The sequence below is a fragment of the Pyrus communis genome, chromosome 12 (assembly GCF_041283825.1).
Source record: "Pyrus communis isolate YQ-2024b chromosome 12, ASM4128382v1, whole genome shotgun sequence".
Lineage (NCBI taxonomy): Eukaryota > Viridiplantae > Streptophyta > Magnoliopsida > Rosales > Rosaceae > Pyrus > Pyrus communis.
In genome coordinates, this window is record NC_142576.1 from 11,574,191 (window position 1) to 11,591,147 (window position 16,957).

The 16,957-nt window shown below is 35.7% G+C and overlaps 1 protein-coding gene across 1 annotated transcript; it reads right to left on the minus strand.

Moving 5' to 3' along the window:
• Window positions 1-642: 642 nt before the first annotated feature.
• LOC137746043 (carbonic anhydrase Nec1-like) lies at window positions 643-4,530 on the minus strand. Its single transcript, XM_068486093.2, has 7 exons — window positions 4,245-4,530; window positions 3,916-4,133; window positions 3,567-3,673; window positions 3,372-3,486; window positions 1,219-1,386; window positions 1,053-1,106; window positions 643-948 (listed from the first exon to the last, which is right to left on the minus strand). The coding sequence occupies exons 1-7, from the start codon at window positions 4,342-4,344 to the stop codon at window positions 856-858; spliced, it is 855 nt and encodes a 284-aa protein (XP_068342194.2). The 5' UTR covers window positions 4,345-4,530; the 3' UTR covers window positions 643-855.
• Between the last annotated feature and the right edge of the window lie 12,427 nt (window positions 4,531-16,957).

Sequence of the window (16,957 nt, forward strand, 5' to 3'; positions counted from 1 at the left end):
GTTTTCCTACTTGAAGTAGTACACATATGCCTGATATAGTTCAACAGACACTAACAATGAGAGGGTTGAAGGGATGTGCAAATAGATGGGAACAATATAATTGATTTTAATTAAACAAAATGAAAAATGTAACCTTGCTGAATTATACTCTTGGTTGATTTGATGAAGCTCGGAATAAATATAAATTAATTGACGAATTTAGTTCTTTATATTGAGTACTTACAGACTTCAAGTCCTAATACACAGCAAGCACGGGAAAACTCTTGGACAAAACAAAAAAGAAGAGGCAGTGCTTCAACATCATGATGGCCAAGAGAAGAATGCTCATTCGCAAACTAGCAAGACCAAATATGACCAAGAAAAGTCTTTGTGAACATTGAGTAGATGAGTAGTGCCAACTTTCTGATAACTATAGACATATGTATATAAATCTAGCTCCGAACAATGAGCAGTTGAACACTGCCAATCTTTTGACAACTATGAACTTATGTACATAAATCTAACTTTCGTGGCATCTCTATTTTTTGAAAGTTGAACACTGCAAACCTTTTGATAACTATTAACTTTTGCTTGTATGACTATAATATGGATAAATGATTACATCTAAGTATATATAGACAGTAGTATGGCGTAACTATAACATGGATAAATGATCACATTATGTATTATATATATATAGGCAGTACGGCTTACCTATAACACGGATAAATGATCGTATTTAATTATTCAGAAGCTACATTTTTAAAAAATGTTTTATTCTTGCAGATCAGATATAGACCAAGACGTCAACATCATGTGAGTTAATTCTATATTTGAATTCGCTATTTTCAGTTACGTATGAACTCTCTGATATCGTCAATTGTGTTTGTTCTTGGCATTTTTGCCATAGTAAGAGAATATCTTTCGCAGATTGAGTGGTTGCACTGGCCTTGCGTTCATCTCTGCGTACTGCAAATAGTTTATGAACATCATTAAATAATTGATGTGCGTGTATGTGCTTCGAGTCTTCAAATAAGAAGTACAAAGGATAGAAGATATGTCTTGGTACGTACATCATGCACAGCCACTCGAAGAAGATCTATTTGTTCTTTTGAAACTGTCCCTAACTGCGCATACAGAAGCAATTGAAATGTAGGTAATTAAGGAGCAGAAATCAAACAGACTAACAAAAATTAAAAGAAGGGCACTAATACACATAGTTGAAGGGCTTGGGTGTACCTGTTTGCTGATGATCCAAATAACGCCTTCAGTACAGGGAGGAATGGTGAGCGAGCCGATATATTTGTAGTAGTTGTTGCCATTCAGTTGGACTATTTCAGCAGGATCAATCACCCCAATGCTCCTCTCTGTCTTTTTGTCAGTCATGAATGCTACATCCCTCATCAACTGAAGTTCAGAATAGCAACATGTTAGAGATCAATTCTAATTATTAACGGTCCCATGGATATGGTAGTTGTACGGCATTTGATATGCAGGGTATTAGGGTGCATTATTTTGAATTAGCGATTACAAAAAATAGAATCAAACAAAGGCTTTTTAGTCAAAATGATCTTTGAAATTTGCATGACTCAGCACTTTGGTTCCTGAGATTTGAAATCAATAGAAGTGGTCATTGAGTTTGTCCTCCATCAATCATTTTGGCCATTCCTTGAAAAATTATGTTAAATAAGGAAAAAATGATAAAAATACCCTCAATTTAATAAACAATGGACCAAAATAATTTGACAAAAATTGAGGAAATTTTTGTCATTTTATCCTTATATAATGAAGAATTTTCAAGGAATGACCAAAATGATTGATGGTGAACAAACTCAGAGACCACTTCAATTGATTTCAAATCTCAAGAACCAAAGTGAGGAGTTATACAAATCTTAGGGACTGTTTTGACTAAAAAGCCTAAAACAAAATATGTTGGTGCGTATACATAAAGTGAACCAGAGTTTTCTGCGCGCAAAAATTATTTGAGCAGAATATAACTTGGTTATTGTTTGATAACCTTTCGGTTTTATTTTTTGTGTTATGAATAGAGTGAAAATATGTCGAATAAATGAGAAATTAAAAAGGTAAAGGAAGGATGGTAGAAGCCATATGAAATGAACGTGTATCTTAAGTTGAGTTTCTTATATTTTCAAATAATCTCTTTCATTTTTAAGTATCTCCCTCCCATGCCTCTCTTCTATTGGATAATAATCAACAATCAATCACTATATATATATATATATATATATATATATATATATTGCAGGGGTAAAACAAAACATACATACAAAATTTAGATGCTAATATATAAATAAATTGCAACTATATATATTGACAGAATTCGAACAAACAAGACAGACATTTAAACAAACGAAATGAAGATCGAGGCTTGTATACCGCAATGTCATTGAAACAAAAATTCGCCCTACTCTATGCTTTTAGTTTTGTAGGTATCTGCTTCACTAGGATTTAACGATCTAAACTAAGATTTCAGCATCGTAAAACTTAATTTCTGACGAATTTCTTTGTGGTTCTCTCTATATGCTTGGTTTTGGTAAGAATCGTATGAAAGATGATTTCCTGTGTGTTTGAGTGATATGCTGATGCATGTACATATAGTAATCATATACATGTTTGCAACATGTTTGAAATGGGGAAGTGACTGTTCAACAGAAGGGATGTGAGACTTCATGTTTTCCTCAGTCTTTTTTAGACGTTCTCAATTGAAAAATAAAAAGATTACTTAAGTCCGAAATTAATTTAATAAATTAACTATTGAATTTAATGCTAAAGCCCGAGCTTCAAGGTCCAAGGTCCATCTTTTGATAATTAAATATATATTAATTTTATATATAATAAATCACACCCCATATCCCAATCCCAAGGTTCATGCCTAATTTTGCTTTCTATGGTCTATCTTTCCAATCACTTGGTAAGAGGGACAGAGTGTGAGAAATTTTTGATGGTAAGCAATGTGGGACAATGAGATAGAATGAGATTTGTACTGAAACTCCAACATCTTCTCCATTCTTCACTTCTCTCATGTACTTTCTCTCTATTTTTAGCACAAAAAATGAAACTAAACTGTTTAAAAACTAAAAATTAATAGTTATCCAACGGGACATAATATAAGTCATGAGGGTTTATGTTAGGGAAAATGATAAACACACCATTTTTAGCCTCTCATACACCCCTATTTAATCATATTTGTTGTTTTAGTTTAATTTAGTATGATAGCCAGAACTAAAGAGGAGTGTGTGAGAAACCAAAAGGGCGTGTGAAAATCATCTTCCTATTTGTTACTCAAAATAGGTAACTCGGATAAAAAAAACTTGGATGTGTTCATCACACCGTCACGTGGTATACATTGAGTAATTTAGAAAGCATTCTACCTTAGAAAGGAAGGCATTTGGGTGACCAATCTGGTAAAGGACACCAACAACAACAACATTGTTTTCCACTTTCGGATCCGGGCTTTGATAAACCATGTGGAGCTCCATGGCATACCTAACACAGGAAAATACATATTAAGAAACTCATATTACTTGTTTAATATTTAACTTTAATTATGGGTGCACTATAGAGACCTCCTGCCATTGATGGAATGCTCGGAGGGTGAGTGCCAGTGACTTTGTTGGAGGTGATACTCAGTGCCATTGACCTCGATCGATCCTGAATAGCCTGTCCACTCAAGCTGCACCCACCAATACATCTTTTTTATTGAGTTACACACTAGCCTAATTATTTTCTCCTAATTTTGTTGGACATCTTACCCCAAGTAGCTCATTATTAAATCTGATAGAAAGTTTAACAAATTTATCGGCAAAGACTATGTGGGAACAAAATGTAGAAGACTACATTGATTAATTTTGAAACCAATTACCAAAATGATGACTCTTGAAAACGTCATGGACAATTTGTGAAGATAACCCTTACCTTAATATCATGGCCTCTATTCTTGAGAGTCGCGTTAGAACTCTTGTATGTCGTCTTTAGCCCCACCAAGCTTGGGATTGTTATAACCTTCAGACTTGATAAATCTATGGGAGATTGCAAGCGTCCATTTTTACATGCTGCCCACTCTCTCTTAATATCTCCCCAGAAAGCTGGCCCCTTCTTGCTCCCTTCAATATAATCAAAATTCCTCTCATCCTCTGCACTTATGTGTGTTCTCATATTAGTTTCCATAACCAATAAAGAAAAAAGAAAAAAAAAGGACAATAAAAAAGGAATAATAACATATATATATTTGCTTTCTACATTACCAACTTCTTGAGCTGTGACTGAAGTGGAATGTGTGAATAAAAAAAGAATAAATAAAAGAAAACAAGAAATGGTGAAGATGGGTTTGCTTTGATTCTTCATTTTTCACACGTAAACGGTCCAGAAAGTGTGGTAAGTGATCATATATCAGATAAAACGCGCAATTCGTTGTGATACGCTGTTCTTACAAAGGATTTTTTTTTATTGGTATATATAGACACATTGCAAGTTTTATGGATAGTATTGGCATGAGACGTCTCAGTCTCCTGATACGAATAAAGAATGCCCTATAAACTTACATGGATGATTCTTGTATTGGATGATTCACAGTATTGAATGATTCACAACATCAGATCGCACACAGTCAGTTCAGTTTTCTACCAGAACAGCATTGAATTAATGATTCTTGTATTGCTGAATGAGGAAAAACCAGTATACTTGCATGGACATGATAAGTTGGGTAGAGTTTGGGATGATTTAGGTCTAAACCTCATCAAGCCACAAAGAGAAAAGAAAATGCATGTGGAAGATGTATATATGGTTGATTACACATGGAAAAGGAAAATTTTCACAAACTAACGACTCATTTTTGTTGTGACTTAGGCCATGTTTACGCATCTGCAATTGGAATGAAAATAAGAAGTCCGATTTTGATTATGTTTCATTTTTATGTTTACTAAGATATGGAGGAATTAAGACTGTGTAGGGCCCACAAGAAAAATGGAACTCAACTCCTCCTTGTGGAGGAATTGGATTCCCTGGTGGGAGGTGAGAAATGAATTCCAAGAGTTGGGGGCAATCTGGAATGCATGATTTTTATCCATTATACCCCACATATTTCATAAAATGCCAAGTTTGCCTAAGGTGTATATATAGTAGTTTGGAGAAATGCTTAATTAAGAGCAAGATTGCAACGAAATAGATCTTTATTGAAGGAAAAAAAAAGTTTTAAAGAGCTGGAAAAAGGGTAAAAAGAATTATGGATGATATTATAAATAGGTAGAAAGTTTCTAAAATTTGTTAGTATATGTTGTTTTCGAAATTAAAGTCATAACGTAGCACATATATAAATTTGTTTAGAACATTGGTAGTTTAGTAATTATACTGGTTTTAATTTCGATTCAATGGTAATTGGCAAACAACTTTTATGGAATCAAAATCATTTTGACTCCGATTCCAGACAGTTTAGTAAATAACTTCCATAAGAATCCGATTATAATTCCTCCTCAATCTAACTCATACTAAATTCAATTCCACTCAACTTGATTATGGATTAATAAACGTGCCCTTAGTATTGCAACACAATTGATCATTTACAGCATGCAAGATGATGTTTTATATCATTTACGGCGCGCGACCTGAAAGCGGTAAAACCCCATGTCGTAAATAACACAAGCTCAATTACGACACACATTTGAAGTCGTGAGTAGTCGCAAGAAACACGCCGTAAAACTGTCAATGTTTTGCAACGAGTGTCTTGTGTTTTTATGTGGGATAATATTTTGCATCTGCAAAACTGTGTCAAATATTAATTTTCTGCAGACCATTGCAGAACTCTACTACTAAAAATGGACAATGATGAAATGTGATGATATCTATTGCATTTTTTTTTTTTTTTTTCCTATTACCAAAATCTGGGCTACAAGAGGTTGCATCTAAGCACAATTTGATAACATTTATATTTGAAATGGATATGAATTTAGTGTAAGAAATAGGAGAGATATGAAGTATAGATAATTCAACTTTTCCAGAGAGCAAAACGTTGCTGCTCCTCTTTGTATAGTCATTCATCAAAATCTGATTACTGATATTCACCTACCCTTGTCTAAGAAGAAGATAAGGTTGAAATGCCTAAGGCATGCACCTAAGACAAAGCCATCTAGGCCTTACACCTTACATCTAATCTTAGCTGTCCATCTGTCTAACTTACCTAACCTTCTAACTAGCCATTGCACTCAAATAGCAACTATTTATTTTCAAAACTCAGTTTTGGTAATGATTCAAAACTCAATTAATTATCAAAACTGTAGAACAAAAACTGACAGAGAACAACATATGTTCCATCACCCCCCTGTAAGTGGTTTTCTGCTTTGACACCAAGTAATTCCATGAGACAGACAACATGTCCTTTGGCAATACTTTGGTAAAGATGTCTGCAATTTGATCATCAATTTTGCATTATAATATATTCTTTGACTTGGAATACTGGTCCAAAAAATTGAAAATCAGACACATTGCTGACCCTATGCATATTGAGAAGAAGTTTACAATAACGTGGTGGGAACAACTCTGCCTATCAAGGCAAAATTGAAGGACACCATGAAGATTCGGATCAGCATGCAAGAAATGGAGATAAGGCCCAACCTATGGCCGTAATTTGTTAATGGTAAATACAAGAAGAGACCTGACAATAATACCTTTAAGCCGGATGGCAAGTGGGATGCAAAGTGTGAAATTTTCAGACGGATAAGCTAGCAATTTATTAAGACATGTTAAATGGACAATTGGACATTGTTGGGTTTGAAGAGTCATGACTACCATGTTTACTGCAGTGGCTCCATCTAGTTAGTATTCGGCCCTACTTGGACGACGAAGTTGTTGAGACGATTATATATTTGTCTTGGTTCTTCTAGCAACTATGTGCTAAAGCATTGCGAAAGTTGGACGATGACATGATTGAAGATATTGTGTACATCCTATGCATGCTAGAGAAAATATATGTTGAAAAATATTAGTATTTATGGTTAGTTGATTATTTGAGTTTGCTTATTAGTTTAGTATATGGGCTTAGCCCATCCGAATTAGGGTTTCTAGGTTTTGCTCTCTATAAATATAGCTTATAGTTTAGTATGAAATCAAGTAAGTTAGTCACGATGTAGCCTCTCAAGATTTTGTAGCCATTTCAGCATTCTCGTTTATTTAATAATATTCTTATTATTTTGTAGTTTTGCTTGTCGCACATTCTGATATTCAACTATATATCCACCAGCATTTTTCAGAAGTATAGTTCATGTAATGATACATCTGCCAGATGAGGCAAAGCTTGCTAGGCTGGTGCATAATCATTGGATGACCCAATTGAAAGGTAATCCTGACAGTAAATTTGTTAATATTCTTTATTTAGCAATTGAAAAGAAAAGTTTGTAACATTGATATTTTTCAAACTGCTGCGTAGTAACAAGCAGTTCGTTCGCAACAGGGTAAGACTGAAGGATCCACAGCGGATGCATACATTGTAAAAAAATTGCATACTTTTTGTGCGAGGTACCTACAAAATGTTGGAACTTCCTTCAATAAGGCCTCGTGCAATTTCGATGGGGGTGAGTGAGCCGAAAAACTATGTTGCTCATCCTGCACGCTCATTCGGCTAAGGACCTTTGTTTGAACCATTCAAAGACGGTGACTTGGAGGTGGCTCATTGGTCCATATTTAACAATTGCGACAAAATCTAGCTATTCTAAGAACAATATGAGGTATTGATGAAGTCCAATATCCTTCAAATTGGGTTGAAATGGACAGACAATTCTCTTCGTGTTGGTTTGCCTAACATGTAAGTCAGTTTATTTTTAAATTAATTTAATTTTGTCTATTGAAAAAAAAAAAAAAAAAAAACTTGCATATATAGTTGTATTTGGATTTTACTAGATGAGACAATTGAAAGAAGCCAAATCGCCCTTGTTCGACTAAGAATTATTGAAACTGGCAAGTGGTCCCGTTAAAGCAAAAACGTACTATGGTTTTCACGTGAATGGAGTTAAATTCTTGACGACGAAATGACGATAAATTGTGCATTCAAAACAGTGGAGTTTTTGTCCTAGGGAAAAATGCAAATAGTTTTTTCTTCGGCAAACTTATAGGTGTGGTTCAATTATTACACACAAATCATAAGGAAGTCATGATATTCAAATGTCATTAGTATGATACGAACCTAGACAATGCAAGGATTATCATTCGAGATAATTACTTGTTACATGTCAACATAAACACCCAATGGTTAAGATGATCCCTATATCCTTGCTAATACGGCAAAATAAATATTCTACCTCGATGATCCAAAAGCAAGGGGGTGGTTGAAAAATACTACATTTCATACAACATAGAAATATTTAGGACTTGCCAAAACCACAACAGGAGGACGATGAGGATACCGATTATGACCAAAATGTTTACCAAAAGGATTCATCCGTAACGACCCGAAACATTCCCAGAGTACAAGGCAACACATCGTACAACCACCATGCCAGATGTCAAGTGTCCTCATAATTGAAATAGATGCAATATGTATTGACCTCGGGTCCCTACCACCAATTTAACCGAATGCCTTTCTTGACGATAGCACCGATAACTCAATTAATGAAAGGGCTTCAGAAGAGGATAATGAAACAAAAGATTATACTAACAGTGATTTAATGTTTATTGTTGTAATAATATGTGCAATCCATTGTAATGAAAATTGTGTACTAAATAAAGCATTCGATTAATTTTATTTTTTACAATGGTCCATTTAATCTTCAATTCCTCAAAAAAAAAAAAAAAAAATTCAAGATTTCGCCCGATAGAAAGGCGAGAGTTTCATTGGATAAGGTGCCTTGCTCGACGAAAACATGAGAAATTTGTCAGGCAAAGATATATTTTATGATTGAGGGTTTAGGGTTTTTTGTTTGTCAGGCAAAGGTACAATATTTGTCTGGTAAGGTATATGACATTTTCGCATATTCAATTCCTTGAAGATTTTCGCAGTCAACCAAATTAATTTGAACTATCCAAAAAATTAATTTGAATGATCCAGCGGTCAAAGTAGTTTGGTATATACTCCAGGATTGCATAGCCACAAATCGAAGAAAAAAAAAACTTTCATGGATTCGGCAAGGAGACAAAATCCTTGGACAGTTAGAACTGTATAATCATGATTTAACGATTATTTTAGCTCTGATTTTGATGAATTTTTACAAATACATTGCTCGACCCTATAAGAATACAATGAACGGACCTGATCATCAATTTATAATATTTGCAATAGTGATTACTACAAAATTTTACATCCTACTTAATAGAATATTAAATAAACTCTAAGTGTTTGTTGAATCCATTGTTTTGACAAGATATGCTGTCTACGAAATTGATTTCAATGATCCAACTATCAAACTTATTTGGATATTATACTAGATTGATTGCATATACCAAAAATCACCAAAATCAAACTTTCATGGATTAGGGAACAGGACAAAAAGTTGGACGGTTATAAACGTAGAATCACGATTTAACGACTATATCACCTTTGATTTTGTTGATTTTTTGCAAGGACGCTAATTGAGGCTCAAAGCACACATTGAATAAACCTAATCATCAAATTTAATAATTGAACTGTTTGAAATTAAATAAATCTACAGAGAAAAATTGAATTTTTAGAGTTTACCCTAGGAAATTTGTAAATTTCGTTGGTCAAACTTACTCAATTTCCCCATATATTTTTCTCAAAAAATCCAATTTCCCTCCATATTAAAGATTTGCCTGACAAATCCTATGAATTTCGTTGGGCAAATGTTCTTGCCTACATTTTTTTTGTCAAAATTTTCATTTAGCATACTTTTTTTTTTTTTGGGGGGGGGGGGGGGGGGCGGCCTTGCCTGACGAAATGTGTAATAACCAATTCGCAATTTTACGGTTTTATTAATTTTAAAAGGTGTGAATTGACCAAAATGCCCCTAGACGAGGATGTTGACTTTCGTTAACCAACGTATAGTGAGACGTACAAAACATTCTTTTAGGGTATTCTTGTAGTACTCGCCACTACGAACGCATAGGCACAAGCGGAATCAAATTTTTGAAGCTACGATGAAGATTCTACGGACTTACAAAGTCCAAGGCATTTTAGTAAATTCACAATTTTAGATATTTTCTATTATATATCACATTTTTATTTTTTTTACTTTTACTTTCAAAATTTTATTTGGTGAGACTCGCACCCCACGTCCTTCCCCTTCTTCTACATGGCAGTTCTTCCCCTACATTTTTGGGGACTCTCTCAAACCCTCCCTGTCTCTCTCACTCGATCTCTATTCTCTCTCACCTCACTTCAACTCTTATCTCTCATCTCAAAACTCCCTCGCCCTCTGTGTAAACCAGAGCAGCCGAGCACCACCACCACTCACCTTCTTCTTCATCAAGCTCCACAACTACAAAACCACACCAGACCACCCATTTATGTCCATCTCTGTCTCTTGTCCTGCATTTCTCTCCCTTAACCTCTTCGTTGCCTCTCTCTCGTCTCTGTAAATATGGTACGGCTGTGAGGCCGAGATTACCACCACTATTTTCCATGGCAAATAACGATCGAACCACTACTTCCACATTATCTTCTCACCTGAAACCTAGCCTAGGCCATAGGTTTAGCCCCATAAATTCGAACAACATAACTCTCGGATCATGGAGCTCCAACATGGTGGAGATTTTTCGGCGTGGATCTCATCGTTTTCAGTGAAGTTAAGTGTCGAAAATGCTTCGAATGATCTCTTCTCATCGTTTGAATTGACTTTTAAAGTTGATGAGTGAGTTTTGGACTCATTTTATGAGTGAGTTTAGGAATGTGAGGCTGAGATTACCATTGCCACATTCATGCCAATTTTTTGATCAACGCCGACCCACTTCATCATTAAATTGGGATAGTTTTGTTCATCACATTCCTAATTTTTAGTTGTTTCTTGAATCAATGATTTTGGTCAGGAAATGAGCTCAAACAGAGTTCTGAAAGTTGGATGAAAACATGCAAATATGTAGATCTTCACAAGGAAGGTGAGTATTAACGCACTTACAGGTGCGTGGGGGCACGTGGGAAGCCACCGCGAGTGGCTAATGCTGCCCGTGGCTGCTAATGCAACCACCTTACGGCGGTGCATGGAGGAACCTGAGGAAAGTGAGTACTTATGTAGTTGTAGTATGAATAAGTAGAGACCGTTATAGGCCGGGGATTAGAAAGGATGCTAATCTCTTTATTTAAACTTTAAAACACTAAACTAGACTCAAAAACAGAAAAGACTCAAAACAAACTAGAATGACTCAAAACAGCACAAAACAAGCAAATTGACTCAAAACAGAAACTAAGAGTGATTTTGGACAAATTTTAACTTAACTTTGACTCAAAACACTAAGGGAAACAAATTTAAACAAGTTCTAACTAAGTAAACATGAAATATAAAGAGGGGGATTGGTTTTGACGAATTTAAAACTCAAACAAACAAGTTGCAGAAAACAAAGTAAATTAATACGAATTTGGGTGAATTGATGGGTGATAGGCTAGTTAAAGGGTTCTTCTCCACACATGACACATATGCATACAAATTGATTTCCAATTATTATTCCAATAAACCATGAATGACAATGCCCCAAGTTAATTGTGAACTGCACAAATTAACCATCAGATTTCTCTAATTTCATTGAATTGGACTCAACGACGCAATCAAATTATTCTTATCAAGTTCCCTATATGAACAACATGATAGAGATACATATCAAAGATCATTAAGTTCTATGGAAATCATAAGCATTAACATGGCATTCGTAACTATGTAAAGCATGATACTCTTGCCAGGAATTTACTTAACACGATTGTGACTAGCGACCTTCACTACTTGCAAATATAAGTTCATAACGATTAGGTGAAAATCTCTTATATTTTAGCATCAAATTCATGCATGCAAACTAAGTGTGCACCCTCAATCAACATACAAGAATAACTTATCAATCAAGTAGTTAAGTAAATCACATTCATGTTTTACGAAACAATAATTGGATGAAATCAATTCAAATCACATATATGTTCATGGCTTTGAATGCACCTCTAGTCAAAACGAGTTTTGCTCCTCATGTTCGCACTTAAACAAAGATAACTTAAATTAAACATTGAAAACAAAAGATTGAATACACCTAGAAACGCTCCAACAATCCAAACTTGAATGGCAGGGCAAGGCTTCAAAGGTCTCCTCTATTTTCTCCTTGCAAGGCTGCGGCACAAGGGTGTTTGTGTCTGAAATTGGGTTATTGTGTGTGATGAATGGCTGGTGTGAATTGTGGTGAATGATGGATGGGTTGTAATTGTGGTCAGGACCTCTTTCATTATGTGGCAGATGCTTGAATTTATATGTCAAGAGTGTCACAACCCTAATTAATTTTGGAGACAGATTTTTACACCAAATCCTCAAGGAAAAAGGGTAAACAAACGTCAGAATACAAGAGGAAAAGGGAAAGAGAGCTGCGGCAGATCCTAGAGAGAAAAGGAAAGGGCTTACATGGCAAGGAAATGTCTTCTAGAAGGACAAGATGCGGCATCCTTTTAGGAATAAGATTAAGCCTTCTAGAAACATATTTTTTAAGTGTCCTAATATAATTAGGAACCCTTCTTGCAGTTGGAACCTAGGTGGTGTAGGATTAGAATAAGGTTAGGACAAAATAAGGTAACTTGGCTAACATTCCTTCTTTCTTGCTAAACTCCATATCTTATTTGTCTTGAATTAATTCTTCCATCTCTTTAGCATATTCTTACCCCTTCTTGAACTTCAAATTCGTCCATCCACCTTGCTCCATGCATGTGCTATCCATTCCAAGCCCAAAACTGCTCTAAAATGCTCCAAATCGCCTTTTCTTGCCACTTTAGCCAATTGAACCTACAAACACACGAAAATAGCTTAAATCACTATAATAAATAGAAACTAACTCACTAAATGCAAGGAATTAAACTAACAAAGTTGCATAAATATGCTCCTATCAACCACCTTACAGCGGTGCATGGAGGAACCTGAGGTCCCTCTTTTAGGTTTCTCAACACGCCAAACCCGAATCCCCCGTTCGCTTTCTGAAATTTGACTATTTTAAAATAGTTCCTTTATTAGCCATACTTTGTACAAATGCTCGAATTTACATTAGTACGTTATATATTAACGTAAATGGTTTCATTTCTAGGTGAAATGCATCACAAGGATCTTCGATGCCCGAAAGGCGGTTTTGACTCGACGACATGATTTGTGTGTGGGTCTTTACTTTTAAATATTATATATTTATTTAGTTTCCTTTTATATATTTAATAAAGAATTTTCTACGTTACACCTAGATTAAATTAACGTTTATAAGAATTAGCAAAATGACAAAAATTACGAAATTATGAAATAATCCTATGGGATGTCTTAATTAGATCGTTCTAGGCCGGGGATTAGGAGGGATTGCTAATCTAATGAAAATCGACTTAAAGATGTAAAAATATGCTTTAAAACACTTAAACACACTCAAAAGACTCTAACTAAACTTGTATGACTCAAAACAATCTTTAAAGACTCAAAACAACTCAAAACAGTCAAAAAGACTCAATTTAGACTCTAAGACTCAATTTGGACGAAAATTGAATTAGTTTTGACTCAAAACACTTAAAAACACACAATAGCTCAGATTCTAACCTAATTGACACTTAAAACAAATGGGGGTTTTGGTTTTGATGAATTTGAATTAAAACAAAATAGAAACTAAACTAGACAAGTTTTGAACGAATTTGGGGAATATGGATGGGTGATTAGCTAGCTAGAGGGTCCTTCTCCACACATGACACACTTGCATACAAATTGATTTCCAGTTGCTTTTCGATAAACCATGAACCTCAACACCCCAGATTAACCGTGACATCACTAATTAACCCTCAGATTTTCCTTAAGTTATTGGATTGGATGACATCATACGACAACCCAAAGCATTCTTCAAAAGTCCCCTACATGACATCATAATAGAGATACAATCAAAGATCATTACGTTCTATGAAAATCATAAGTATTGACAAAGCACTTGTAACTATGACATCATGATACTCATGCTAGGAATTTACTTAACATGATTGTGAAAACAACCTTAACTACTTGTGAATATAAGTTTGTAACGATTATGTGAAACTCCCTTATATTCTAGCCCCAAATTCATGCATGCAACTAAGTGTGCACCCTTAATCAACAAACAAGAATAAGTTATCCATCAAACGGTTAAGTAAATTGCATTCACAATTTATGAAATCACAACTGGAATTAATCAATTCTATTGCAAATATAATCATGGTTTCAAAGTCTCCCCTAGCTAAAACAAGTTTAGCTCCTCATGTTTACAACAAAACAAAGAGAATATAAATTAAACATTGAAAACAAAGATTGAATACACCTAGAAACGCTCCAACAATCCAAGCTTGAATGGCCAAAACGTCCAAGGCTTCTCCTCTCTTCTTTCTCCTTCTTTGTTGCAGCACAAGGGTGTTTGGGTATGAATTATGGTGATGGATGGATAGGTTGGATGGTGGTAGAGGGTGGATGATGGCTGAATGAATGGGGAGAATGAGGAATAATTCGTATGGATGTGTATGGATGTCTAGAATCTCCCATAAATGCGGCAGATTATGTATATCTAGAGGAAGAAAGGTTAAGGCAATAAGTAATTAATTTGGGAAGGTTTTTAGCTCCAAATCCTCAAGGAAAAAGGGTAACAAATCAGAATCCCAATGGAAAAGGGAAGGAAAGTTGCGGCATTGACTAGAATAAGAGGGGAAAGAAGATATATGGCAGATTTTGGAAGAAAAGGGTAAGAGAGGTGCGGCATAGACTAGGTTAGTGCAAGGAATCTTTGGTTTGTGTCCTAAAATGCATAAGATACCATCAAAGTTGCTGGAACTTAGGGATATTTAGGATTAGGAAAGGTCAAACAAAAATAGGAAACCTTGGCTTAACTTTCCTACTTCAAGTAGGAAACCTTCTTTAACTAGGAATCCTTCTTTGATTAGGAATCCTTCTTAGATTAGGAATCCTTCTTTGATTAGGAATCCTAACACCTTTAGGTCTTCAATTTTGTCCATTCATTTTGCTCCAAGCATAAGCTATCCATTCCAAGCCCAATTTTGCTCCAAAATGCTCAAAAATGCACCTTTTTGCTTCCTTAGCCATATGAACCTAAAAACACACGAAAATGGCTTAAACTACTAAAATAACTATGAACTAACAACATAAATGTACGAAAACAAGCTAACTAAGTCGCCTAAATATGCTCGTATCAAATTAATTCCCCCACACTTAGCTTTTGCTAGTCCTCGAGCAAAACAAAACAAACAAAACAAACAAAACTAAACAAAACACACTCTAGACCTTCCAACATATACCTTAAGGATTTCCAACGAACATTACACATTAAAGAACATCATTGTAGACATCAAAATTTCGGTGAAATGAATGTTGACCAATAATTAAAATTTCAACGCTCACGTGTCACATAAATTTTACATGTAGCGTGTGACTCAACGAAGAATCGAAATAAATTGGAAAAGTCATCAAATAGGACACGTGTCAGTACTTGGCAGAAATGATTTATTTCATCTGATTATTTAAATCCAAAAATCAAGTTTTGGAATTCTATAAATAGAAAGCCAAGACATTCATTTTAAAGGAGGAAGAAAGAAAAAAGGGAATTTACATCACACCAAAACCTTGAAGCCTTGAAACTCTAAAGCTCTCAAGCAAATCCCGAAGGATCAAGAAAACACTCTTCGTTCTTCTTCAAATCCTCCTTCAAAGGTCAAGCCCCAACGGCCCTTGAAGAACTTCCACCAACTCAAGATCAAGCCCCGACGGCCCCTTGAAGAAAGTCATTCATCATCCGTTCATCCTAAGATCAAGCCCCAACGGCCCTTTGGATCAACAACCTCAACAAATCCACACATCCAATCGTTCTTCAAGATTAAGCCCAAAAGCCTTGAAGATCCGTTCATCCATTAACCTTCAAGATCAAGCCCAAAAGCCCTTGAAGAAATCCACACAACCATTATTCAAGATCAAGCCCCGACGGCCCTTGAAGAAAGTGTTCATCGTTCATCCTAAGATCAAGCCCCAACGGCCCTTTGGATCAACAACCTCAACAAATCCATACACCCATTCTTCAAGATCAAGCCCAACGCCCCTTGAAGATCCATTCATCAACTGTTCACCCTTAGATCAAGCCCCGACGGCCTTTTGGATCAACAGCTCATCCACAAACCCACACCCTACGAAGATAGAATCAGAGGATCAAATTACAAAGAGATTGTAACCCAAAAATCATTAAACACAAAATATTATTTTGTACACGTTATTCTTGTTTCTTGTTTCAGGAACTTTTCGTGTTTACAAATTTGGCACGCCCAGTGGGACCTCTCTACCTCTCATCTCTATCCTCAAATCATCGAAAACGCAAATGGCATCAAGAAAGGATCAAGTTGTTCCTGCAATCAAAGCAAAGAACAAGAACATCATCGCCGCAAGTGGTGCTATTTCGGGCATCATAACCCGAAGTAAGGCAAGAGCTCTTTTTGCTGCGGCTTCTGCCCCTGCATTAACTCTGTCAAAGGGACAAGAGCACCTGAGGTACGAGCCTGTGATCACCCTAGCCTCGCTAAAGGCATCAAGGGGGAAAGCCCGAGGAAATACTCAGAGTCCCTACTCTCCGACGCTGATTCGAGCGGCAGTACAACCATGCAAGTCATGACCACTGGAGCAACTTCAATCGAGGAGCAGCTAGCTCAGATGAATGAAACAATCGCAAAGCTCACACGGACTGTGGAAGAGAAGGACTTGCAAATTGCCGCACTTGTCAACCAACTAGATGCGCTGCCCGACGTGAAAGTCGACCCAAATATTGGCCTATTAAAGAAAGAAGACGACGAAGAAAAGGA

What these genes read in the sequence shown, in the direction of transcription:
- LOC137746043 (XM_068486093.2), bottom strand. Translation starts at nt 4,344, where the DNA reads ATGAAGAATCAAAGCAAACCCATCTTCACCATTTCTTGTTTTCTTTTA. An exon ending in CATTCCATCAATGGCAGGAG is followed by an intron (nt 3,487 to 3,566) that starts GTCTCTATAGTG and finishes TTCCTGTGTTAG; the next exon opens with GTATGCCATGGAGCTCCACA. An exon ending in TTTGGATCATCAGCAAACAG is followed by an intron (nt 1,107 to 1,218) that starts GTACACCCAAGC and finishes CTGTATGCGCAG; the next exon opens with TTAGGGACAGTTTCAAAAGA.